The sequence below is a fragment of the Acomys russatus genome, chromosome 32 (assembly GCF_903995435.1).
Source record: "Acomys russatus chromosome 32, mAcoRus1.1, whole genome shotgun sequence".
Classification (NCBI taxonomy): Eukaryota; Metazoa; Chordata; class Mammalia; order Rodentia; family Muridae; genus Acomys; species Acomys russatus.
The window spans coordinates 46,781,707-46,808,564 of NC_067168.1; the positions used below are offsets into that span (position 1 = coordinate 46,781,707).

The 26,858-nt window shown below is 53.5% G+C and overlaps 1 protein-coding gene across 2 annotated transcripts in view; it reads left to right on the top strand.

Moving 5' to 3' along the window:
• The first annotated feature begins 252 nt into the window (after positions 1 to 252).
• Trak1 (trafficking kinesin protein 1) overlaps positions 253 to 26,858 on the top strand; it is a 107,397-nt gene continuing 80,791 nt past the window's right edge. The window contains exon 1 of one of the 2 annotated variants that reach the window (XM_051140312.1): positions 253 to 544. Coding sequence is in view for 1 of the 2 variants with exons in the window: in XM_051140308.1 (XP_050996265.1) it covers positions 3,308 to 3,395 (88 nt within the window). In the remaining variant the exon portion in view is untranslated. Of the gene's footprint in view, positions 545 to 3,171; positions 3,396 to 26,858 lie in introns of those variants that run through there. The other variant, XM_051140308.1, reaches the window with a different exon arrangement.

Below are 26,858 nucleotides of genomic sequence, written 5' to 3' on the forward strand. Positions count from 1 at the left end.
TCCCGGTTTTCCCACGCGTGGCCTGGCACCTCCCTCTCGGGATGGCTGTTATCCTTCTAGCTCGTTTCGGCGTGAGACGCCTGTGTGCCACGTTGTCAGGACTGGGGCCCCGTTAGGTGGTGAGCCGTTTCTGCAGCACTGTTGTTGGAATGAGAGCGTAACCATATCTGCCTTGATTTTAAGGGTTTTTGTCTAGCTGTACTCACAGACCCCATGTGACGGTGCCTTCTTCTCCGCACTCTTTCAGATTGTCTGAGAGCCACCCTTATTGGTACACTGAACCTCCCGGGGGCCATCTGCCCGACTGCCCCCGACTCCGGCGGCGGGGCCCCTGATGGCAGTGGGCACCTCCCCTTGAAACCTGCCAAGCTGGACCCCACAGCCCTGCACGACGACACCTCGGCCAGCTCCGTGCCCCTCTCTGAGGCTTGCAGCGATGCAGTCCTAGCCTGCAGCCCGGGCATCCCTGAAGAGTACTATGTGAGCGAGGCTGTGGAAGATGCTCCCAGCTACAGAGGGCACCGGGATGCCTGCACCATCACCGGTATGCTGGTCTTTCCCTGCTGGGGAGAGGGAGGGGGCCTCAGACATCAAGACGGGGCAAGGGGTGCACCACAGGAGAAAGTCTGGGAGTGTACCCGTAAGTTTACACATCTCACTGGAACAAAAATAGCTGGCAAAAGCAGGCTATGCGGAAGGAGAGGTTTATTTTGGCTCACAGTTCTGAGGCTACAGTTCACCGCAGTAGGGAAGGCTCAGTGCAGGATTGTAGGGTAGCTGGCCGTGCTGCATTCACAGTTGGCAAGAGGAAAATGAAAGCTGGCGATCGGTTCACACACTCCTTTTGGTTTAATCTAGGACCCCAGCGCATCGCACAGCGCTGTCCAAATCTAGGGTTGGCTTTCCCATGTGAGTAGTTAACTCAGTTGAAAAACTTCGTCACAGACACGTCCAGAGGCTTGTCTCCTAAATGATTCTAGGGCCTGTCAGGGTAATAGTGTGATCCATCGCAGGGAGGTGACATCACCACAGCGCACAGTCCAGGTGACAGTGTGAACCAGCACAGGGAAGCTGCTGTCACCACAGCGCACAGTCCAGGTGACAGTGTGAACCAGCACAGGGAGGTGCTGTCACCACAGTGCACAGTGCACAGATTATGAGACCAGGGGCCTTCTGTTCTGAATCTGCTTCATCACAGTGTCTCTCTGTGGCTTGGGGTCAGCGCGTCCCACAATTGTCACAAAGGCTGAAGATAGTAGCATTGGGCCCCAAGCAGCATGCTTGCCCATCATGGGTGTGCAATTACTCCACTCTCTTAGGTTCTATTTCTTCAGACTGCCATGGGCGTAAAGAAAGTGACGCACAGTGTCAATACTGATGCGGTGGGCCTTCACGCGCTGTGTGTGCCTCCGTAACTGTCACACGTTCAGCTGCGCTTTTCACTGTGGTGTTTTCCAGAATCCCGGGAGCAGGGGTGGAGAGAAGCCCTCTGGAGATGTCCATACTTTACTTGCGCTCCATTGCCCGGAAATGATTAGACAAGCCTTGGGTCCAGCACCAGGACCGGGCTGTGAGAGGACATGGTGCGGGGTGGTGCGCGTGCAGCAGCGAGTGACGCTGTTTCATGGGAACTTTGCCCTGGTTTTCATTTTGCCCTATTTGGCCTTTCGGCCCCCAACATCCCGTTTTCAAATAATGTCCTACGACGTTTTGCATTTGCACCCTGGCTTCCAGCAGCTTCTCTTTGTCCTAGGGTACAGGGACCTCCTGTGTTAGGACTTGCCCGGCTCCTGAGGGCCACAGAGACAGCTCATCCCTTTTCTGGGCCTCTGCACTCCTCTGTCCCGCTCCTTCCTAGTTCACCTCCCATGCTGCCCTTCCATGTCCCTGGTCCCTCACACTTGCCTGCTCCCCGAGGGCACTGTGCCAGAAACACCGCCATGTGACATGATCCATCTTTTCTCTCAGTGCAGGAGCATGCTGGAAACTCCTCCTTGGGAGCGTCCCAGTGGGCCCCACAGGCTCAGCAGCTCAGCCCCGTTTACTCTAGTTCCTGCAGGAGCTGATCCTTGAATACTGGACAGGGGGTATGGTTTCACTCCACTGGGCTTCTGGGGGAGCTTCTTATCTTACAGTGGCCTCTAAAGGTCTGAAGTAGGACCCCCTCCCCCAACCACCTTGGCCTTCCAGCCCCATGTCTTTTATATGTCCTCCACTCTGGGGCATGGGCCTCCTTGAGGGGACTCCTTTCCAGTTCTTGAGCACAGTGGGGGAGTGCCTGCCAGCTCCGAGCCCCGAGTCTTGAGTGGGGATGTGGTGCCCAGAGGGGCTTTGTGTTCATTCGTACCCAGGAGGGCAGCTGACTGGGGAGAGGGAACAGGAAGAAGTTGGCTGCCCAGTGATGCAGGCCAAGCAGGGCACACGGGAGGCCGTCGAGGACCGTCCACTGTCCACTCCATGCTTTGGAGACCAGAACACTTTAAACACCAGAGCTGGGACTCCAGCGCTGACTCTGCCAGTGAAATCCTGGGAGCCTTGGCCTGCCCAACCAGTTTCGCTTTTTCAAAGCGTGATGACTGAAGGTGGAGAAGTGGCAGAGAGGTTCTGAAAGCTTCCAGCCCCATGCGATGCAGAAACCCGAGGATTTTTGTCGGGATGCCCGCAGCGAGCCCCAGGGCACCACTGAGAGCCACAGTTCTTGCCTGTGATGCCCGGCAGCGGCTCCATGCACAGCCGTGCCAATTCAGGCAGCCCTGTGCATTTGAAGAGCTGGGAATTCAGACCCTGCTGTCCCCTCCCCAGAGCCCTGTCAGGTGGTCAATGCCACCGAGGCATAAAATGCCCACACATTCTCTGGGAGACCTTGAATACGCCTGGGAGCGCTCTGTGGGTTCTGAGGGCTCTGCCAAGCACAGCCCTGGGACGCTGCCTGGCATTGTGCCCCCACCCTCGCTTCCCAGGGAGTCCTGAGAGGAACAGTGGCCTTCTGTTCTGTGCTACATTTTAGACAAAACTAGCTGCCCATCACAAAGGCCGCTCTCCCTGCTCCCCCACTCACCCCACCCTGGAGAGGTGTCGTGTTGTGGGTGCGCCTTTTTCTGTTTGGGGTGGTTTCATAAGATGAGGTGATAGGGTTCCTGGGCTGCCAGGGTTACGTAACCCACTATGTGTCCCGGGCAGCGCAGGATCTGCGGCTCTGCCCCAACAAGCAAACTTTGAAAACTGCTGAGGAAGGCACAGAGCTGTGGCCAAGCTTGCACGGAGGACCGCTCTTTCTCTGTGTCCGCTTGGGCGTCTATGTGTGCCCATGGCAGTGGCCCTTCAGCACAGGCAGCCCTCCAGGGCCCAACCTCTGCCAGGACTCGGCCACAAACTGTCTGGGACAGACTCGTGTGGTGAGTGTGTTTGTGGGAACGTCCGATGTAAATTTGCTTTGTGGCATGGCCAGAAGGGGAGGGAAGAACAGAGGGGCTTGCTTCTCCCCTTGCTCAGAGCTGCTGGTCAGCTTGCTGGTCACTTGAGGGGTCACCAGGCTGAGTGATGGCAGGTGGGGCAGAGTAGAGCTGGAAGCTTCTTATTCTTGTACCCCCTTTTCTGGGTTCAGGGGAGACCAGCGATATGAGCCAGGTACAAGACATCGGGTTGATTTGCTGCCCTGGGTAGGGTCTGTCTCTAATACTTCTTCCCAAATTTGTACTATATGCCATCCCTCCTCCTCCTCCTCTCCCTCCTCCTCCTCTTCCTCCTCCTCCTCTCCCTCCTCCTCCTCTTCTTTTTCCAGGCATGAGAACTATGTGTTCTAGATAAATGTTCTACCACCATGGAACTATATCCCTAACCCTAACCTTCCCATTTTTAAACATTTTTATGTCTCTTGTGGGTCTCAGTAACTTGTGCAGGCTGGTCTTGAACTTGCTCTGTAGCCCAGCCAGGCCTTGACTCTATGGTACCTTTGCCTCAGCTTCTGCATTTAACCTGGTCTTTATCGTAGTTTCTCAGAGCCCAGGCTGGTGTGGGTCAGCAAAGGACCTTTCAAATGTGGGGAGCAGAACGACTCAGTCCCGCTTCCCCCCTTCTCGGCCCAAAGCTTGGCCCTGTGACTGTGGTCCCCACACCCCTGTTGGGAGCTTTAGGTCGGCCTGCTCTGGCTTGTTGCTGTGGGCTTCTCACTTCCTCTGAGTGGCTCAGGTTTAAGTCTGACAGTGGGATGACCCATCTAGTTTCCTGTCTATACTCCAAAACCTACTGAGTTCCAGAGAGGTGTGGCCTCTCCTCAACCCCTAGCAGCAATCTCGGGTTTGCAGACTTTTAAGTCTCGCTAAGCCGCATGGCACTCAAAGCCTGCGGTCTTCCCAATGCGCAGTGCCAAGCCCCTGGCAGTGCAGGGCCAGCTGCCCGATGTGGCTTCTGGTACTTTCTGGGGTTTCTCAGCAGGAAGCCCAGAGGTGAGCATGGGTGTGCATGAGCAGCTGTAAACCTTTGAAAACAAGCAAGAACTTCTCAGGCAACGGACTTTCCTGGCATCTGCCCTGCCCGAGGGAGAGCACGCTTGCCTGGGAGATGCTCAGGCAGGAAAGTGCTCGCTGCACAAGCAGCAAGGTGTGAGTTCGGTCCCTAGAACTCAGCTGTAGAGGTACATGCGTATTTCCTTAGCACTGAGGAGGCAGGGACAGGAGTGTCCCTGGGGCCTGCTGGAGCCCCTGGCCGAGGAGAGGCCCTCATTCAAAAATCAGGATGGAGAGCAATTGAGAAAAGGCACAGGCTGACTTCTGGCCACTTTGGGAAAATGTGCAAAGATGCATGTTTTATATACAAACACACATAAATGAACACATTAAAACAATAGCCAAAACTCACCAGTCGTGGCATCTTGCCCTCCTCTGACTTGCGCAGATAAAGCACCTGCACACTTCGTTAATGTAGCTCAGGGCAGTGCTTAGCGATTCTAGACACTTGGTTTTAATACTCCCCTTTGAAAAAAACTGCAGTCTAAATGATACTTGGCCACAAATGAAACAGGAAGGAACAGACAGTGGGGAGCAGTGGAGCAGACTGGGGTACAGTGGAGACTGGGGCACAGTGGGGTGTCATGGGGTACATTGGAGCTGGGGCACAGTGGAGATTGGAACACAGTGGGGTATAGTGGGGCACAGTGGGAGTACAGTGGGCACAGCAGCGCACAGTGGGGACAGTGGGCACAGCAGCGCACAGTGGGGACAGTGGAGTACAGTGGGGCAGAGTGGTACACTGTGGGCACAGTGGGTCATCTCTTGTGGATACAATGAGAATCCACAACCTAGGATCCAGGAAGTCCCTGTTAGTTAGGGGGGCCCTGGCCTCCTGCTTCGTGGATGTCCAGGCCTAACAGCGGCCAGCCTCTGCAGGTGGAAGGACAGGTGTACTGCTGTGTGTCTCTGCTGATGTCCGGAACTGAAGTCTGATCTTCTCAAAGACAGAGCGCTCCTGTCCCAGGGCCACCCCTCCTGTGAGCGCTCCTGTCCCAGGGCCACCCCTCCTGTGAGCGCTCCTGTCCCAGGGCCACCCCTCGCTGGCATGGTGTACCAGGATGCTTACCACACGAAAGAAAATGTTTACAAATTACATTTTGTAGTTTGCATGCATGTGTACGAGCACATGTGCCGCCAGAAGACCTGTGGGAGTCAGTTCTCTTCCTCTGTGTGAGTCCCAGGGATTGAACTCAGGCTGTCAGGCTTGGCAGCAGGCCCCTTTGTCCTCTCAGTCCCTCTAGCTGACCCATAAATCAGATTCTTGACCCGTGAGCGGGGCTGTAGGTCTCAGGTCCTTGGCGTATTTTTATCTTCCTCCTAGCTGGAAACAGGCTTTCAGTGTAGTCAGGGCTCTCATTAGCACGTCGCCTGCTACAACCTTCACCCACCTCAAGCCGTTTGAGAGGCAAGCAAGCAATAAGTCATAGTGAGGGAAAGTTAAACTGAGAGCCAAGCCTGCCTGGCTTTTCTTCCTACTCGGCAGGGCTGTGCTCCTTTGGGCCTGTGCCTGGGACTGAAGGCAGGAAGATGCAGGCTACACCATGCCACAGGAGTAGTCCAGAGCAAGACCAGGTGGACACTCAGTGTTTCTCTGTTGGTGCCCCAGCAGTCACGGGATCACCTTCATACTCAGGGCAGTCGTGGCCAACTGTGATGCAGTGTCCTTGGTGATGGGGTTTGGAGGTCATGGCCAACTGTGATGCAGTGTGCCTGGTGATGGGGGTCGGCAGGGTCATTTTCAGAAGCCTACAGTCATCAGCTGTACAGCATGACAACCTTTGGAAGGATGTTTTACCAGGTGAAGACACAGAGCCCCGGTGGAGCCAGGCCTGAGTGTGGGCCGTCTGCCTCAGGCTCTGCTTTTTCACTGCCCAAGCTTCCTGCCCTGAGACCCACGAGGAAAAGAGTCATGTCATCCGGTAGCCCACGCATAGGCGCCCAGAGCATCGTGCCCTTCGCCAGGCTCTGGCGGGTCCTGGGACACTTTCAGTTCTACAGCAAAGAGCCGCTGCGACTCACCAGTGGTTTCCCCCACTGCCTTGCCGTTCATTTTGCAATGTTCTCTCCTGTCTTTGTAGAAACGAAGACCCACTGTTTCCACTATAGCCAGCCCCAGTTTCTCTAGCTCACCCCGAGGTGCCTCGCATTAAAAAAAAAAAAAAAAAAAAAAAAGTGTGTAGCAGAAAAAGGACACACGTTCAAGTGAGTTTCCACTACAGTAGGTGTGTGACCCTCTGGCCCAGGGATTCTCAACCTGTGGGTCTCGGCCTCTTTGGTAAACCTCTATCTCTAAAAATTATTTAGATTAGGACTCATAACAGTAGCAAAATTACAGTTGTGAAGTAGCAATAAAAAGAATTCTATGGTTGGGGGGGGGTCACCACTGCATGAGGAGCTGTATTGAAGGTCTCAGCGTTGGGAACCAGTGATCTGGTCCTCCTCCTCAGAAGTCTCTCCTCATCCTGCCGCCTTAAGTGATCTGGTCCTCCTCCTCAGAAGTCTCTCCTCATCCTGCGGCCTTCCCTGCTTGGAGTCGTCTGTGTTGAGGACCTTTCCCCTGAGCTAGCTCATTTCTTCTTCTCAGCCTTTGAGCAACCTGTTACATCTCCATAGGTACCATTGATGGTAGGCGTGTGGTCCCCAGGGATGGAAAGATCCATACGTCCACCCGGTAAATGTCCGCCATGTCTGAGTAGGATTGCCTGGAGTGGACTTCAGTGGACTTTGACAAAGATTTTTGTTGTTGTTGTTTCTTTTTTCTTTTCTTTTTCTTTCTTTCTTTCTTTCTTTTTTTTTTTTTGTATTGTCCATGTTATCAGCTCTGCCTGTAGCTCACACAGTGGGTTGGGTCTGTCTTGGGATGAAATACCTTTAAAATCCCCTTCCTTTGTTACTGTTTGTAGTGCCACTGAAGGGATAAAGCAGGTGCATACATACAGTGCAGAATCCCTAGGAAGGCTCAGCATGCCGTCGGTGCCCACTTAATGTTCTTCTCTATTTATTGTTAAGGTTCGTGTTTAACCAGCTCCCTCTGTCACCTGCTTGCTCTCTGTCTTCTTACTTGTCTGCCTGCCTTTGTTTCTTTCTGCCATTTGTCCGGCTGACCTGCAGGAAAACCCTGGTAGCTGCTGCTGTGCTGTAGGGGAAGCTGAGGGAGGCAGAAGGGAGGAAGAGGCCTGGCCGCTAGAGCTGTTTCTCACGTGGCTCTCAGGCCCCTTCCCAGCTCCTGTCCCCATGGTGACACTAGCTTAGGTCCCAAGACCAACTGCTCTGAATTCTAAGTCGCAGGTGTGGCCTTTGTCCCTCCTCAGCACACCTGCTTAACAGCTGCTCTCTGGCCACTTCCTTTCCCTTGCTGTGAGAAGTGTTCCCTCTACAGGGTGCTGCTCCTCTTCCTATGGGCCTGCTGAGAGCAAGCAGCTGCGCTGTGGTTCCCAGAGAGCACTGGGAGGGGCTGGGTGTGGCTGAGGCGTGGCTGGACAGAAGCTTCTTGAACTGTTGGGAGAACAGGATTTCCCCTCCACCTCCCCTCCTTCCCCTTCCCCCCTCCCTTCTGTTCTCCTTGGCATCCATTGGGTAATTACTCTGGTAAACGCTTGGGCGGCCCTGCCCTTTTAATAAGTGCACAGACTGATCTTATTTCATATTGATTTTAAGGCTTCTGTGAGATCCACATCTGATGTATGTGGGAACACTGGCTGACTGTTCTTCAGGGAGCTAGCATGCATTTTCTACTTCCTACTGGAACAGCTTGTTGGTGTTCCCAAGGGAGGGCTGCAAGGCCCTGTGAGCTCAGACAGAGGCTTCGGACTGTTAAGCCTCGATTGCTTATAGTGGTGGCTGTGGCCCTTACTGTCTGCCCTAGGCCGGCTGGTTGTCTGCCCTAGGCCGGCTGGTCATCTGCTACCAGCCTGTTCCCCCACTCTGAAGCCGTCATTGTGGTGACATACTTGGGGCTCCCAAGTCACCTGCTAAATGCCTGGTACCGTGCTGATGTGTAGAGATGTGACATACAGTCAACAGCAGTGAAGGTTTTCTATCTGGCCCAGCTCAGCGCCCAGCTCCCAGCCTCCGCGGTTCGCCAGCCCGCTCCGCCATCTGCACTTCTCTGACTGCTGCCCAGCAGGGAGGGCAGAGCCTGTGCTCCTTACCACAGGTGCCAGGCACCTTATGTAAATGAAGTAGGTTTCTTATTTTGGCTTTGAGACTTCATAGTTGTGCTTCTGAAGCAGATGTCGTGGGCTTGGTGGGGTTATGGGGTCTCACTCTGAAAACTGCAGCAGCAGGATCATCACCATCACCATCATCTTCCTCCCTTCCTCTTCCTCCTCCTCCTCCTCCTCAGCAGCAGCAGGGCCCCAGGGCACTGTTTACAGAGGCACCCTAGGCAGCCCTTGTTTCCAGCTCTTCCCCACTCTCCTTGGACTTCTCCACAATTCTCAAAGCTCCTCCTTCCCACCCTCCCTCCCCTCCTTCCTGTTTCTGTTCCTCTTCCTCCTACGCCCCTCCTACCCTCTGCCCATCCCACCTCCTTGTCCTCTCTTAGGAAAAATGAGTGCAGGCCACAGCGTCCCAGAGCTCTTAGCCCCACTTTCAAGGAAAATCTGGGGACACTTGAGGTCATTTGTTGAGTTCTGTTTGGTGGTTGGTGGTGGTGTTGTTGACTGGGAAGAGGGAACTGGTGTTGAGAAGTGCCTCCATCTGACTGGCCTGTGAACACGTCTGTGGAGGCGTTTTCATGACTAGAGGTTGACGTGGGAGGGCCCAGCCCACTGCCAGCAGCGTCACCCCTGGGCAGATGGTACTGGGTTGTATAAGAAAGCAAACCGAAAAAGCCAGGAGGCAGCGTTGCTCCACATCACCGCTTTAGTTCCTGCCCCCAGACTCTCCCCTCACTCCCCCCTGTGATGGACTGCACCTCGAAAGTGTCCGCCATGCATGTCCACCCCCCCCACCCCCACCCCCGCAAGCAGCCGAGAAGCAAGTTCAAACAGGTCTCTCCAGACTTGGTTTTTGCCCATGGGAGCTCTGCCGATACCTTGGGGCAAGGAGAGTCATCAGGCCTGGACCCACTGCAAAGCCAAGGCTGAGCAGACTGTCTGACTCTTGATCTAGATGTGGGGTCCTGGGAGAAACAGGAGGTTGGAGATGCATGCTTATATCAGACAAGGGTTTGAAGGTTCAGATTTCAGACCAGGTCAGTGTGTGGCTGGCAGAAGCCACGTGTGATCCCCCGTGCTGCTGAGGAGGGCCTGGAACGGCGAGATCGGGATTGTCTGCTGTCAGGTGGGGTAGGGGTGGGCACAGCCTGGATGGCTGGCTGGACTTGGTGAAAACCCAGATCCTGCACGTGTGCAGAGGTAGAAGAACTGGAAGGGAAGAGTAGGCATGGGGACCCTGGGATCTGGGTCCATCAGGTAAGACCTTCTGTGGGCCAATGGAGCAGAGACAGGGATGCAGAGAATGCACGTCCCAAGGGAGCCACTCAGAGCCACACCGACTCTTACCTCCAGCAGGACTGACCCCATGCACTTCCAAAGTAAACCTAGGACACACTGAGCTCCTTAGAGGCAGGGCCGGCAGGCTGGGGATGGAGCCCACGGCCTTGTGCTCTTCTTCCAGTGAGTAACACGCCCCAGTCCACACTCCATCTGCCAAGGATGAGGGCAGGCCCCTGTGGGTAAGGCACTTCTTGCAGCCCCTCCCAGGACCCCGAGCCTGACAGGCAGCTATGCCAAAGCTGTCCCACCTCACTTGCATCTCTTCTCGTTTGAATTCCATGGCTCAGCGTTAGCTTAACAGCTGTTGGTGTATAAAAGGAGGACGGGACCGCCCCAACATAGGGTGGAGGGGAAGGTTTTTATTGTAGGTGTGCGGCAGAGTACAGCCAGAGGCATCTGGGAGTGTCCAGAACAGAAGCCATATAGCCAGTATGCTATTCGGTACGCCAATAGGCACCACGAACAATCATTTTGCCCCGAGTTTTCTTTTGAGCCTGACAGTTAGTACGCAGGGTTTCTCTTCTTTTTGGTGTTTGTGCACAGAGGAGCAGGGCCAAGTGCACCTAGTAGCTTTCCTGGAGGTGTTCCGTTCTCACTTCCTGCCCAGGATTGTGATTGGCAGTCAGGCTGCGCGTGATGGGCGGGCCCTTGTGGGGCTGCCAGGGTGATGCTGCAGCGCCACCTAGTGGATATTCAAAGCAGCAGCGGACTGATTACCCACACGTCTGCCTCCCCCAGAAGCGGTCCGTTGTGAGGCAGTGACTGTCTGACCACGTCCCCTGGATGGGGAGGCCTGGCGGCACTCAGAGGAAGGATAGCAAGTTACCAAGAAGAGACTCGATATTCTAAGAGCATATATAGGGGGAGGAGGTCTCCCTCAATCACAGACATAGGGGAGGGGAGAAGGGGGGAAGTGGGAGGGAGGGAAGAATGGGAGGAAACAGGGGAAGGGCTAACAATCGAGATGTAATATGAATAAATTAATAAAATGGGGGAAAAAAAAAAAGGAATGCAATCCCTTGTCGGCTTTGCTTCCTGGCCATCCTGGGTGCTGTAGCCCATCCAGAAAGCCAGTCCTGCAAAGGAGGGCATGACCAAAGTCAGATGACCTCATGTTTCTTGCCTGCTGCAGGGTGTTGTTGGGAGGCCGACTGATGCCGACATCCATTCCTTGCTCACCGCGGTGCATCAGCTGAGCTCCATTTTCTCAGTACACACCGAGTCACTGTGTCACCTGGGGCATGTAAGGTGTGCCAGGTGTAGTGTGATGTCACTGTGCACTCACCCACAGTGAACCGTAGTGATGCACAGTGGGGGTGGGAATGGAGGGAGGGTGTAGACAGGTAGGCCGCTGCTGGATTCCAGCAGGTTCTGCACTAACAGCCTCTAATGGCAGGTAAACAGTTGACCTTCCCCAGGGACAGACACCTCCAAGCCCTTTACTTCTCTCAGCTCTGCTGGGCCAGAGGAGATGGGAGACATGAAGGCGGCGTTGCTGCAACCATGGTGCCTTGAGAGGGTTAGCAGACCTCTGTGGGGGCCGGAGAGCAAACTTTTCAGGTGTGCTGACCAAGTGTTCTACAGCTGCAGCTCAGAAGCAAAGCTGGCAGGGGCGGGGGCTGGCAGGAACCCCGTCTTTTTGAGCACAGGCTGGACTTCCGACTGGCTGTGGCTTGCAGACCTCCAGCCTGGACTCTGAAGGGCAGCAGTAGCAGCCGGCATTTAACCTTTCCCTTGTGACCAGACACTGGACAACAGTACTTAAGGAGGAAGGATTGATTCTGGCCCGTGGTTTGAGAGATAGTCTGTTGTGGTGGGGAGGGCATGGTGGCAGCAGGCTCCTCAGCAGTAGGGGTGTCGGGCCACTTGCTCACAGTGGGTCAGGTACACAGCTGGCTTTCTCCTTTTTTTTTTTTTTAAACTGAGTCTAGGACCCTTCCTGATGAGATAGTGTTGCCTACACTCAGGGTGGAATATCCCCTTAGTTAATCCTTTCCGGAAGCATCGCCACAGAGGTGACCAAAGCTACGCTTCACCGGTGTCCTAGGCTCCTTTCAGCCCAATGACTTGACAAAAGGAGCCATCCCAGACCCCCAGCCTGAGCAGTGAGAGAGAAATCTTTTTTGTGTCAAGAAGCCAGATGAGGCCCGAATGGTGGCGGATTATCGCGCAGTCACATCCTGCCAGCTGTTTCCCGGCGTGCATCACCTGGCATGCTGCAGCCTCTGCAGAATCACTGACACAGCTGCCTGGGCACTGCAGGCGGCTGGCATGGGTGGCGGCGTGCTCTTCCAGACTAGTCACTCTCATCTCTGCGGTTAGCACAACTCTATCCCAGGCACCTGCCTACTCGCTCCAGGCTTGGGAGTAAACCCAGCCAGCCCCCTGCGTCCTGTTTGTGTTGGAATTCCCACACGGGTCCAGTTCATGTCCAGACACTCCATCCATGGGATGTATAGTGTTGGGTAGCTTTTGATGCGCTTTGGGAGTGAGGAGCCACTTTCATGGCTTTGGGGCATTTTTATCACCCACACAAAGAGGCTGTGTATGTAGCCTTTAGCTGCCCCCACATCTGCCCTGCAGGGTGGCTGCGATGTTCTCAGGGGCCTCAGAGTGCCTCTCTGTCGTGCTTAGTGCCCATAGGTTCCCTGTCTGCTGTGTTGGCAGAGTTGAGTGGACTGTTCAAGTACGCCCGAGCTGTCTCGCCTATACCTGAAGCTCCCCCAGAGGGACTAACGCACCGAGAAGTGATTTTATTTATTTACTTACTTACTTGGTTTTTTGAGACAGAGTTTCTCTGTGTAGTCTTGGCTGGCCTGGACTCATTTTGTAGACCAGGCTGGCCTCAAACTCATAGAGATCTACCAGCCTCTGCCTCTGCCTCTGCCTCCCAGAGTGCTGGGATTACAGGGTTGCACCACTGCGCCCCGTTGAGAAGTGATTTTTTTTTTTTTTTTTTTTAAATTTGCTCTTGGGCTGAGACTATGGCTTAGTCTGGAGTTTGATCTCCAGAATCTCAAGGCTGCACAGAGTGGTGCACATGTGTTATCCTAGTGCCAGGGAAGTGGAGACAGGTAGTTTCCTGGGGTGCTCTAGGCGGCCAACCTAGGCCACTTGGTGGCTGCCAGGTCAGTGAGAGACCCCTGAAGAAGGCAGCTGAGGTTATCCTGTGCCTTCCACACATGTGTACACATGGGGCATAAAACCCCTCCCTTCATAACTTCCTGTCCTGCTTCGTAGCAGGCCTTCCTCTGCCATGTTCTACAACCTGAGGTGATTTGAAGCCTGGTTTAAGTTGCGTGGACTCGGGTCATGGCAGTTGAGCTCAGCGCTTGGGTCTCGCTGCCCACCGGCAGGCTGCTGGGATGCTCTGCTGTGCAGGTGACCTTACTTGCTGTTTTGAGAACACAGCCACTGTTCAGTTAGCAGAGTTTCCTGAGTGGTAAATAAAGTAGGTTAACAACAGAGCAGACGGAATGTTGGAGGTACCACTGGTGCTCTGGTTTCTTGGCGTTCCGAGAATTAATACAAAATCTTGTATTAATAAGATAAATGTCTCCAGATCTGGCGTTCAGCCTTTATCTCAGAGTGTAAACCCCTTGATATTGGCCCACTTGCATTGTCCAAGTTGAGCTCACACTAGGAGGAAAGGCCAAGACAGGGTGTGCCCTGAACTCTGCCAGATGTTCAGGAAGCTGTTTTGTTTTGTGACAGGGTCTTATGTAGCCCAGGTTGGCCTCTAACTCTCCAGGTAGCGGAGGATGGGCCAGGCCTCCTGGTCCTCCTCCCTCACCTCCCAAGCTCTGAGATTACAGGCGTTTGCCACCACGCTCTGCACGTGTGGCCCTGGGGATCGAACCCACGTCTTCATGGATGGTAGGCAGCTCTACCAACTGAACTGTGTCCCAGCCCTGCTCAAGCTTTCTTACAAGCTTGGAGCCATGCCACAGGTAGCAGGTCGGAGCGATTCTGTACAGAGTGTAACTGATGTGAAAACAGTAAACTTGACCTCAGGCCCCACATCCTCACCCTCCCAAGAGGAGGGCTGGGGAGGTGACTACAGACACTTGTCCTGTAGTGTTCTGGGTCACTAGGGCAACACAGGCTCACGTTTAGCCAATTAGCAGCTGCTAGGAGAAGGCGACGTTTGTCTGTTTTGAACAACAGCTTTATCTAGTACTGCTCAAGAGCTGGGGGATGGCCGCACAGGCATGGAGACCAGGGTTCCATCCCTAGAATCGACATAAAAAGGCATCCAGGGTGTGAGTCCACAGTCCTAGCACTGAGGACAGAGACAAGCAGATTCCTGGGTATTGCTGGACAGCCAGCTGAGCCTAAGCTGTGGAAGCCAGGAAAAAGGGGGAGAGACTGTCTCAAAGGCTAGGAGAACGAATGAGGAAGACACCCACAAGCATCTGCGCGCGCGCACGTGCACGCGCGCACACACACACACACACACACACAGTCACTGCTGGTGTAGCCCTGCTTTCCTCAGGGCCCCAGAGTTTCCGGAAGCTCCAGCCACCCCTGGCTACAGTCTATAGCTACAGACCATCACTTCTGTGGTTCTGGCTGAACGTGAGGCTCATGGTCATGTTTTGCTTCGGAGGTGGAAATGGTGGCTAAGAAATCCTGTGAGGCCCAGGGGCCTTGATGGCAAAGAGTACAGATAGCATGGTCTACCAGGCGGCCTCCTTGACTGGATTCAGAGCGGGACACTTTACGTCAGTGTTTCTTCATCTTTCCCATCGTGACCTGTTCAAGAAAATAATGGTGCTTGCAAAGCATGATGGGTAAGCAGTGGAGGTCATTCATAGCTGGAGGCTACTTTGGACCTTGGCTGGGACCTTGTGTTCTGGGCAGAGTGTGGGAGAGTTCTGTAATCTGGAAGCACATATTTTAACAAGGCAAAACACGGCCAAGGGATGCAGCCTCTGTAGGCTGAGGTGCCACAAGACACAGAGCCTTCACAAACCAACGGCTGTAGCCACCACTTCCTGGGGCACCAGGAGGTATAACAAGACCCCTCAGGTCTGAGGTGACTGTGCAGTTCCTGGGTGGAGACGGTCTCAGAATGGCCCCAGAGAGACTTTAACTATGTATATTATGTAAGGGGCTCTCAAAGACCTAGAGACCCTGAAAATTTGGAGACAAGTTAAAGCTGAAAGTAGATGACAGACAGACAGATAGATAATAAATATAGATAAATAGGGCCTGGAGAGATGGCTCTGAGGTTAAGAGCACTGGCTGCTCTTCCAGAGGTCCTGAGTTCAATTCTCAGCAACCACCTGGTGGCTCACGACCGTCTATAATGTGACCCAATGCCCTCTTATAGTGTGTAGGCCCACATGCAGGCAAGGCACTGTATACATAATATAGAAATCTTTAAAATATAGATAAATAGATGATAGATAAATAGACAATGGATAGATGGAGAGATAGACAGACAGATGAAAAGGCTGGCAATTTAAGTATGATGGCCCAGGCCTTTAATTCCAGCACTCATGAGGCAGAGGCAGGAGGATCTCTGTGGGTTCAAGGAGTTTAAGCCAGCCAGGGCTTCATTGTAAGACCTTGTCTCAAAATAAACAGACAGACAGACAGACAGACAGGTGGACGACTGGCAGCTTTGTGGGGAAGTGTGCTCTGTCCTGAGAGGTCTTACTGCGTGTAGACTGTTGACAAACCTGTCTGGGCAGCAGCCTGAGAGGTCATCTCTCCCTCAGGCCCCGCCCTCGGCCTGTGGGCTCTGTGCACAGTCTTGTCCTTGGCCACTTGGTGTGCTTCCTGTCATGTGACTTCATGCTGCAGCCCAGCCCAGAAGGTAAAGTCAGGAGACTGGATGCGCCACACAGTCTTGCAAAGTGTCTTCTGCTTTCCCAGCCGCTTAGCTTCATACTTCCGAGCTTGACCTGCGCGTCGCTGGCTTTCAAGGCACCAGTGTCCTTCCCAGTGAGACAACGTGCCTCAGTTTCCTAAGTTGTACTGGAACTTTCATTGTACACAGCCACAAAAGGTAATGATGCCATTAAAAGTTACTGTGATGCTGCCCAGGGCCACTGCAGAATTAAACCAAAAGATGTTAGACAGATGCCAAGGGTTTTGTTTTGTTTTGTTTTGAGAGAGGGTTTCTCTATGTAACAGCCCCGGCTGTCCTGGACTCACTCTGTAGACCAAGCTGGCCTCAGACTCACGGAGATCTGCCTGCTTCTGCCTCCAGTGTGCTGGGATTAAAGGCACGCGCCACCTCACCTGGCCTGAAATGTCAAGTTTTTATAAAATTCTTCAGAACCTTAGTGTAGAATAATTTTTATCAGCTCATGTAATTGGGTTAAATATGAGGTTGGCTGTGAGGTTGGCCTGACGCTCAGCCTGTTGCCTGTGCAGCACACGGGAATTGTTGGGACCAATGTCTGGCATAGACCAGATGTGATGGCCCACACTGCTAGCCAGCACGTGGAAGGTAGAGGCAGGAGTCTATGCTCATCCTTGGCTGCATTGGTAGTTCAAGGCTAGCCTGGGCTATAGGAGACACTGCCTCAAAAGCCTGTAAAAAGTCCCTTTGCTTATAATAAGTATATTCCTCTTCGGCTATGGACTCTTAAAATTCTCCCCCAGTCCCTTAGCTTTCTGATGGTCTCTGCCTGCACAGGTCTCCCAAGTCCCCCCTCTGCCTGCTGCACTCAGAGGGGAGCCACCCTCATTTCTTTGAAAAAATTAATTAGGGCCTGGCGGTGGTGGCGCACGCCTTTAATCCCAGCACTCAGGAGGCAGAGGCAGGCGGATCGCTGTGAGTTCGAGGCCAGCCTGGTCTACGAAGGGAGTCTAGGAAAGCCAAGGCTAGGAAACCCTGTCTTGAAAAACAAACAAACAAACAAACAAAACAAAAAGGGAAGGCTGGAGAGATGGCTTAGAGGTTAAGAAGTACCATCTGCTCTTCTGGAGGTCCTGGGTTCAATTCCCAGCAATCACATGATGGCTCACAGTCATCTATTATGAGATCTGGTGCCCTCTTCTGGCCTTTGGGAGTTACATGCAGACAAAATACTGTTACATAATAAATCTTCAACCAAAAAAAAAAAGGGGGAAAACAAAAAATTATTATATATACATTTATATATGTATTATGCATTCATTGTGTGTATACATGTGTACTTGTGCATGTGTGTGTGCGCCATGGCCTGTGAGTGGAGGTTGGAGGACAATTTGAGGGAATCAGGCTTGCCCCCTCCACAATGTGGATTTGGGGGACTAAATTCAGGTCTCCAGGCTTTGCAGCCTTTTCCTTCAACCCTCACTTCCTGCCTGGCCTGTGACCAAGGTGTTGGATGGTGGGAGTGGGGGTAGTCATTTCATTAGGGACGCAGTCCTCACCCTCAGGGAGCAAAGGCTGAGAATCTTGGCAGACCAGCACTGCCGGTCTCCTGACCTGTCCTGTCCCGTGTTGCCACATGGCTGGACATGATTTTTTTTCTTTTTTTCTTTTTTAACGTTTTTTACACTTCCTGGTAGCTGAGAACATGGGGTTCCAGCAAGGTAGCGCTGCAGAGAAGGCATGAGGCCACCACCGAGCTCGCCCTGGACACAACTTCATGTCTGTCGTAAGCGGAGGGGAGTTCCTGTGAGTTCTGTGAGCCATTCAGGCAGAGTGACTGAACCCATAGATTAACCCTGGACTGTGGGGACTTGGGGCTTGCTGCTGGTAGCTGAAGTTGAGGGGTGCATCTTGGGGACCAAGCCTGTGGTATGTGGGATCTGACGCTGTCTCTAAGCGGTGGAGACTTGAACTAAACCCAGGCCCCCCCCCCCCCCCGGCTGATACTGGCTGAAGCCTGGCTTGCTCTCTTGCTTGTGGTGTAGGGAGAGACCCTGCATGCTTGGGTCAGAAGGGAGGGGTTCCTGAGGAACAGTGGTGGTGAGCAGGGTCGTCATTTCTATTGCCAGTGTGTGACTTTTCCATGTCCTCTCCAACTCCTAGCATGATTTCCCTCTTGCGTGTGTGTGTGTGTGTGTGTGTGTGTGTGTGTGTGTGTGTGTTACAGTGTATATTTGTGTGTGTGGTGTAGAGTATGTGTGTGTATATGGTGTACTGTATGTTTGTGTGTGTGTGTGTGTGTGTGTGTGTGTGTGTGTGCATGTGTGGGCACACATGTGTATAGGTGCATGTGCACATGTGTCCAAGTTGATGTGGATACTCAAGGCTGATGCTGGGGCGGGGAAACGTTGTCATTGGAGCAGGCTTCTCAACCAAACCCGGAGCTCACTGATGTGGCTAGTCTGGCTACCCAGCTTGCTTTGGGATCCACAATTGTCTTTTCGCCTGGGGTCTCCAGGCTCCTTATTTGCCATTGGATTCTAGACATTCTAATTGTGTGTTTTAGTGTTTCGTTGTCATCTTGAACAGGGGTGCTTTTCACAAGTTGTGTTAAAATACGTGCAACAGTAGTCAGTGAACGTGTTTAGTGCCCCTAGCCCCCTTTAAATGAGCAGTTCTGGGAATTGAACGTAAGGCTTCGCGCATGCTGGGCAAGCGCTCTGCGTTGGGCCACAGCCTCAGCCCTTGACGCTGAACCACTAGTGCCTCTAAAATACTGTACAGTCACCACTGCCTGGTTACTGGACATTTTCACCACCCAAGGGAAGTGTTCCCCATGAGACCATCTTAGCCCCTGGCAGTCCCCAGACCACTCTCTGTGATGGGCTGACGGTCTCTAGGAGGCTACAACAAACAGACTCACACCACTTGTGGTCTTTGTGGCTGGCTTCTTCCCTTGATTTCATGCCTCATTCATGTTGGAGCGCCTGTCAACCTGCGTTGTGTGTTTTTTTTTTTTCTTTAACTTTAAAATTAAAAAATTAAATTGGTTCACTTTACATCCCGATTGTAGCCACCCCTCCCCCTTCACTGCCTCCCGGTCCCACCCTCCCCGCCCTCTATTTGTATGGCTGAATAATGTGCCACTGTTCGGGAGTACTGAATTCATTTCTCAGTTCATAAGTCTGTAGACATCTGGCTTTTCTGCCCTTTAGCCCTGTGAAGAGCTTGCTGTGATAGTTTTGTATCGTTCCGCTCAGAACAATGGTTGGCAGTCAGCAGTAGAAATGGCTGTGGAGTGGCAGTTCTTGCAGCACCTGCGCCAGGGGCAGAGGGCAGCGTCGATGGTGGCATCGATGGTGGCAGTGGAGCTCCAGGCCCTGGGCTAATGGAGGGGGCACCTTTCTTCCACGCTGCCGTCTCCTGTGCTGGCGGCGGTCGCTCGCCTGATGGCCTCGTCTCTCTGAGTGTGGGTACCATCTCTTCCGTACATATCTCTACGTGTGTGTAAGCTGGAAGACAGTCCACCGCTCTGTTGCTCTTTAGAGAGACTCCTCATTGGCGGCCGTGACCAGGGATCCGCTTGCCTCCGCCTCCACAGTGCTGGGTCTCAGCTGTGCAAGGCAGGCGCTTCACCCAGTGAGGCATCTCCTCGGCCTGACTTCACATGTTTTTAGGTTTTCGTAAACTGATAACATCCCACCCTTAACCACGATGTGTTTTTATCATTTTGGATGCTACAAACAGCTGCGCACCACCCATTCCCTAGCGACAGGATTTCGCCCAGGGAAATGTATCGATAGCCGATCGCATCGATGCGTGGGCACTCCAGAGCTTGCTTGCCCACAGTAAGGCGGCCACGACGTCACGAACTTGAGACCATCTGCTTTGCTTTGGGCATTTTGGAGGCTTCTCGGAAGGCCCCTCCTCCCTCCCTTTGCCCGGCTCATCTCTGCCCGCTGTCTTGCACAACAAACCGGCATGCCCACTGGACCGCACCACATTCAGTTGCTCAGGGTTGCCCTTTAGACTCACACTGGAAACCCTGTTTCTAAATGTGGCTGAGTGGGTGGGCTGGCTATCTCAGCTCGGCTGCTTGGCAGGGGTATGTATCTCAGAAGCCCGTGTGAGGGCCTGTGCGTGGGTGTGTGCGTGCGTGTGGTGGGGGTGGTGGGCAGGTCCATACACCCGAACTGATGTCACTGTTAACTTTAAGGCTGCAACTGTTCCTGAGACTCTCCAGCGTTGTTTGCTTCTCTGATGCTTACTTTGTTGGCTTTTGCTCCCCAGTTTCCTACATGTTTGTCTGTCTGTCCTGTGCTCTGGAGACCCTCCTTGGCTGCTGAGAGCATGCGGTACCTCAGACACAGAGTCTTGCCTTCTGCCTGGCTGCTCAGCCCATGGCTCACCCAGCACCCTGGGGCTCTGAGGCCTTGTTTCCTGCCTCGTCCACTCTTGTTTCCTAGCCTGTGACACATGCTTCCGGCTCGTCTGCCAGTGCCGTGTGCTCGCCCAGCAGTCCTGCGGAGGCTCCTGGTTAGCAGGGTCTCGAAAGCAGCTCAGACAGTGCAGGGGCCAGTGCCATGCTCAATGCGCATGTGCTCAGGAAGGCTGTGCTCAGTGCGCATGCCTGGCTATTGATTTGATTCGTGGTAGCACAGCCTCTCTGCCCGTGCTTTCACCGACTGAAGTGTGTGAAACAGCAGATGGCTCTGCTTGTCCCTGGTAGTCTGTGGAGTCGCAATGTCAGTGCTGCAGAAGAGAAGTGCCAGAGGCCTCAGTGTGCAGTACAGGCCTAGAATCCCGGGACTCAGGAGCCTAGTGTGATCCAGGCTAACTGCTCTATGCCAAATACTGGAAGTATCTTCACAACCTCCAGAAATAAGCGACTGAGAGGAAGTTCCCCAAAGAAGCTTAGACGAGTTTCCAAACAGTTCGATCCTGAGATAAAAAGAATGTTCCAGGTCGCCTGTCAGATATGGATTACAAATGTCACGTGCGGCCCCTGTGCTGGATGGCTTATTGTGTCTTTGGGTGTGTACCCTGTACTCCTTATAATGGCAAAGTGTAATGGTTTTCAGGGGTGTACAGAGCAGGCGAGGGGCCCTGAAAAGCTTTGACACAGTGTGGCCAGTCACAGTTGCTGCCAAGGGTGACAGGCCAGAGAGAGCAGCAGCCTCCAGCCAGCTCTTCCTGGGACTTGGACCTAGGGCCACAGTGGTTCATTCATCACCATTATGGCCTCAGGGCTGTTTGGTGTGTAAGCAGTGGAGTGCGGAGGGCTGGGTGTGTAAGCAGTGGAGTGCGGAGGGCTGGGTGTGTAAGCAGTGGAGTGCGGAGGGCTGGTGTGTAAGCAGTGGAGTGGGTGGAGGGCTGGGTGTGTAAGCAGTGGAGTGGGTGGAGGGCTGGGCGTGTAAGCAGTGGCGTGCGGAGGGCTGGGAGGAGGGGTGGAGACAGATGGGAGCTTGCAGTTTGTTCCTGTTTGATGAGTGGCTCGTTTTTTTTGGGTGGGGGGAGAGGCAGGAGGCCCTTGCTTGTCACTGTTTTCGTAGTCACAGTGTGCTCCCAAGGCCTGCAGAGAAATGCAGGGTGGGAAATCCCAGCATGCAGACTTAAGTTTAATTTGGCCCTTGGGTGCTTAAAAGTCTCTAAACTAGTCAAGCACGTACAAAGCAAGGGTTTGAGGGCTGATGAAGTGGCTCAGGGGGACAGGCACCTGACACCAAGCTCAGTGACCTGAGTTTGATCACCACCCTGTGGTAGAAGGAGAGAATTGGTTCCCATGGTGACATGTATGTCCCCAAATAAGTAAATATGATCTTAAGAATTAAATAAATTAGGAGATTTTGTATAAAAATTCAGATCCTGACTCTCAGCAGAAATCAGCATTTAGAGGAGAGAGAAGGGTTGTGGGTGGTGGCTGTCCCCCCAAGAGGCTGGCTGTGGGTGGTGGCTGCTACCCCCTTCCCCCACCCAAGAGGCTCTGACCCTTTCTGTGGCGTCTCAGAGAGATAGCTGATGGCAGAGAGCAACTTCCTCATGCTATTGTTCCACACAGAGGGAAACTGAGCCCAGAGAGACGAAGATGCCGTTTGGGTGGGTGTTACAAGGCCCCGTGTGGGCAGCACAGGACCCCTGTCTCCAGGCTGTTCTGCCTGCTTATACACAGTTACACAGGCCGTTTTTGTGCAAGTACGCAGTGCACTTTGAGCGTGTTCACCCTGTACCCCACTACCCTCCCTCCCTCAGCCCTCCCCACCTCCTTCCCCAGCTTTGTTCCTACAGTCTAGGGCCCAGGCAGTTTTATTTCTGCTTTCGTGTTAGCTGTACCTCTCCGACTTTATGCTTTTATGTATCTGTACAAAACCTAGGAGCTACAGATGGAAGAAAGCACATGGCCTTAATTTGCTTAATATAATAGTCTGCAGCTGCACCCTTTCCCCACAGATGGCATTCTTTCTTCCTTATGGCTGAAAGCGCTCCGTGGTGCGTGCAAATCACACTTCCCTTACCCAGTCCTCTGATGCTGCATTCCAGGCTGGTTCCATAACCCAGACATTGCAAACGGCGCTGTGGTAAACACTGATGTGCAAAGGTCTCTGGGATGTACTGACCTGGAGCCTTTTGGGTGAGCACCCGTGTGAGTGGTAGAAGCTGGTCTTAGGGTAGGCTTGGTTTTGTTTTTGTGAAGCCTTGCTGTAGGCTGGCTGTCCAGAAGGTGGCAGTGTGGTCCCGGCTTCCTCCCCTCTCTCTCCTCTGATGACCTCCCACTGCGTCCTCTTTTCTTCTGCCTTCCTGTCTCACCTCTTTGATCCTTTCCTTCCCTGACGTTTCCTGATGCCTGCAGATGTTCGGAATGGTGCAATTAGGACCCTGTTCTCAGAGGCCCAGAACCCTGGCCATGTATCCCTTCTCCACCTAGGGCTGGCCATCTCAGCAGTTGTGTGCCCTACAGAAGAGGAGCCGCCGCCTCCCAGAGAGCCGGACTTCTGAGTTTTACATCTGAACACTCACTTAGAGCCATTTCTCTGCTGTAAAAAAAGAAGCACCTGTAGGTCACCTCAGCACAGAACAGATTTCCCGGGGAGGGGCCTCCGTGAAGCCCACTCTGAGGGTCTGAGTCTGTGGGGGTGGAGAGAGCCCCTCTGTAGACTGCGGTCCCTGGGATGCCCTGCTTCCTCCCAGGCAGCTCTGAGGGGTGCCTTCATCTTAGAAGCGGGTCACCTTAGGGCTTAGGCAGTCCCTAGGGGATCATACCTCAGGAGGCGGGGGTCATGGGAGTAGACTTCCTCGGCGTTTGCCCACGACTCAGGGCTCTGCCACTGCCCTGTGACACTCTCAGCCTAGACAGAGAGCTAGGGACATGAAACGACCTTGCACCCACCAGAGGGCTGCACCTCCTGTGTGCCCAGGTTGGCAGTCCATCCGGGAGGATGATGAGGTCTGCCACCCTGGCTGCCATGGCTCCTCTTTCCAAGCACTTTGACGTTTGAAACAAGGTCCTCAGGGCTGGGTTCAAGGCTGGCCTGGGATTCTTGAGCCCTTTCTCCTGAGTGGCTCTTGCCTAGTGTGGAGGAGATGCAGAGGAAGGCCTGCCTGGGATTGTTGTGTAACCGTGTGTGTGCCGAGCCCCGTGGGAGCCTGGGGGAATTGGTCAAGCGAGGCTTCAAAGTTCAAGCTGACATTTGAGTGATATTTTCGCGTGCAGTGGTATGGGCTGTGAACATTCTAGAGGCATCGAAAATAGCTGGTTAAAGAAAAGTGTGTGTGGTGTGTGTGTGTGTGTGTGTGTGTGTGTCTGTGTGTGTGTGTGTGTGTGTGTGTGTGTGTGTGTGTGTGTGTCTGTGTGTGTGTGTGGTGTGTGTGTGTGTGTGTGTGTGTGTGTGTGTGTGTGTGGTATGTGTGTGTGTGTGTGTGTGTGTGTGTGTGTGTGTGTGTGTGTCTGTGTGTGTTTGTGTGTGTGTGTGGTGTGTCTGTGTGTGTGTGTGGTGTGTGTGTGTGTGTGTCTGTGTGTGTGTGTGTGTGTGTGTGTGTGTGTCTGTGTGTGTGTGTGTGTGTGTGTGTCTGTGTGTGTGTGTGTGTGTGTGTGTGTGTGTGTGTGTGTGTGTGTGTCTGTGTGTGTGTGTGTGTGTGTGTGTGTCTGTGTGTGTGTGTGTGTGTGTGTGTCTGTGTGTGTGTGTGTGTGTGTGTGTGTGTGTGTGTGTGTGTGTGTGTGTGTGTGTGTGTGTGTGTGTGTCTGTGTGTGTGTGTGTGTGTGTGTGTGTGTCTGTGTGTGTGTGTGTGTCTGTGTGTGTGTGTGTGTGTGTGTGTGTGTGTCTGTGTGTGTGTGTGTGTGTGTGTGTGTCTGTGTGTGTGTGTGTGTCTGTGTGTGTGTGGTGTGTGTCTGTGTGTGTGTGTGTGTGTGTGTGTCTGTGTGTGTGGTGTGTGTGTGTGTGTGTGCTGTGTGTGTGTGGTGTGTGTGTGTGTCTGTGTGTGTGTGTGTGTGTGTGTGGTCTGTGTGTGTGTGTGGTGTGTGTGTGTGTGTGTGTGTGTGTGTGTGTGTGTGTGTGTTGGGGGTTGGGAGCCCTGAAGAACGGCAGGAGGTTGGCGTGTCTTAACGGAAGGGAAGCTAAAGAAAACAGCAGAGGCCGAGCTGGATAGACTGGTTCAGGTGTTCAGCTGTGGCCTTGGCTGCTTCCCAGGCGGAACTGTGTGTGAATCCTGGCTTCCTGAAGGCAGGCATCTGTGCACGTCTCTCTTAGGTCTACATGGAAGGTGCCATGTGTGTGTTTTGTCCAGGCATCCAGGACTCCTGTGACCATGCCCCTGGTGTCACCTGTGTGGCTCAAGATGGCTAGAACCTGCAGCTGAGCAGGCGGCAAGATCATAGCTAGAGGGTCTTGTCCCTGTGTCTAACAAATCTCCCTTGGCCCATGTGTGGAGCCTTCCACCCTAGCCCTGGTGTGACATCATGGGAAACCCCAGGCTTTACACACACACACACACACACACACACACACACACACACACACACACGCTTCCAGAGATGATGAGTGGGTGGCAGAAGGACCTCGTGTCAGCTGCCCCCGAGCCTGTCACCTGCTTAGTTGCACAGCTTTGGCTAACAAGATCAGCTGTGCTCCCGGGGATCCCGGCCTCCTCACCTTGTTCTGGGTTTCCAGGTGGGACCATCTGGGAGGCCTTCCTGTGGGTCTCGTCTATGTCCCGTCTGTGTCCCTGTGTGTGCACAGCTGCATGGCTGCATTTTCACGCGTGTGGAGGCCAGAGAAAAACCCTGGGTGTCGTTCCTTGGACACTATTTTTCCCTGGCCTAGAGATTACCAGCCAGGCTACGGTGGCCAGCAAGCCTCAGGGACCCTCTGGGATCACAAGTGCGTATCACCACACACAGCTTTTTTGTTGTTTTGTTTTGTTTTCCAAGACAGGGTTTCTCTGTGTTGCCCTGGTTGTCCTAGACTCACTTTGTAGACAAGGCTGGCCTCGAACTCACAGTGATCCCCCTGCCTCTGCCTCCCGAGTGCTGGGATTAAAGGTGTGTGCCACCACGCCTGGCCACACCCAGCTTTTTATGTGGTTTGCTTTCCTCAGGCCTTGGGTGTCTTCTCCAGCCAGCACACTCATGTCTATTTTCACTGAAGTTCCCCAGAGCCCTGAGGTCAAGGAGAGCTCCCTGCCTGCCTCCACATGACTTTCCTGGGCCATAATCTCCTGGGTTTTAAAGGCAACTGAAGCCTTGTTTATGTCTCTATGGTTGGCCATGTTATAAAAGGAGCAAATGGCTGGGTGGTGGTGGTGGTGATGGCGCACATCTTTAATCCCAGCACTCAGGGAGGCAGAGACAGGCGAATCTCTCTGAGTTTGAGGCCAGCATGGTCTACAGAGTGAGTCCCAGGACTGGACACCCAAGGCTACACAGAAAAACCCTGTCTTGAAAAAACCAACCCCCTCCCCCCAAAAAGACAAAGGATGTTTGAGAAGGCGTTTTGGCCCAGCCCTGGCAGGACAGGTCAGGTTCCAGTGGCTGAGCAGCTGACAACATGCTCACAAGTGACATGCTATTCTCAGAAGGGATTTCCACGGTCCACTCACCCCTGGGCTCTGTTCTCTTTCCACTGTCAAACATGGCGGAGACACGGAGAATGGCAGCCTGTCATGTGGGTGTTCCTGTGGGGATGTGTTGGTCCCCTGCCCGCCCTCCGGAAGACAGGCTGCCGCTGCCTTTTGTGGGAGCAGCTGTGCAGAGCTTGTTTGGTCAGATTTAAGATGCCACTGACTGGCAGCAGCTGTCTCGAGCCCAGGTCCCCTTCCTCAGATGGTGGTCATCCAATAGCTAAGAGGGTGCTCCTGGAGGTGGGAACTGGGCTCCTCACCTCATAGTGAGAAGGAGTCGCTCACTCCGGGTCTCCTGTGGATGGTGTTTCCTTGTGAACGGAGTGGGAAGAGAAAGTCTTTGTCTTGAGGACATTGGGCCATCGCCCTCTGAGGGCAGTCACGGCTTCTGTCCTTGACAGACCTTTGGACACAGCAGGTCTGGTCTAGGCTTTGCTAGCTGAGATGCCGAATATGCTGGCCACGATCCATCCCGTGTCAGGCAGAGAAGCCCCTGCAGCCAGATGCAGCCGTTTCCCCGTCTCAGGATTGACCCCAAAGCAACGTGAAAACCCCCAGAGGCCTCACTTTACCATCATTAGCTCTTTTCTTAGTATTTTGAGAACCCGGCCTGGCTTCCTGCCTGGGAATGTACTGCCGTGAGGCAAGCTGAGCTGAGTGAGGTGGGCTAGTGTAGGCTCCTGTGAGTCGTGGCGAAGTTGTGGATAGCTAGGCTTTTGCTCAGAGAATGACATTCATAGCTATGTTTTCTTAAATGATTTCATCTACTTTGAGTGTGCTCTAGGCCCGTCTCATCAGGTACAAAGGCACAGGATTTGGGTTAGCCTGACCTGGTTGTGCAGGCACCTGCGTCCCCACCTTGTACCCGTGTCACTGTCTTCTGCCTTTGTGCCTCGGCTCAGCTAGGAGGAGGAGGGGAGGCCC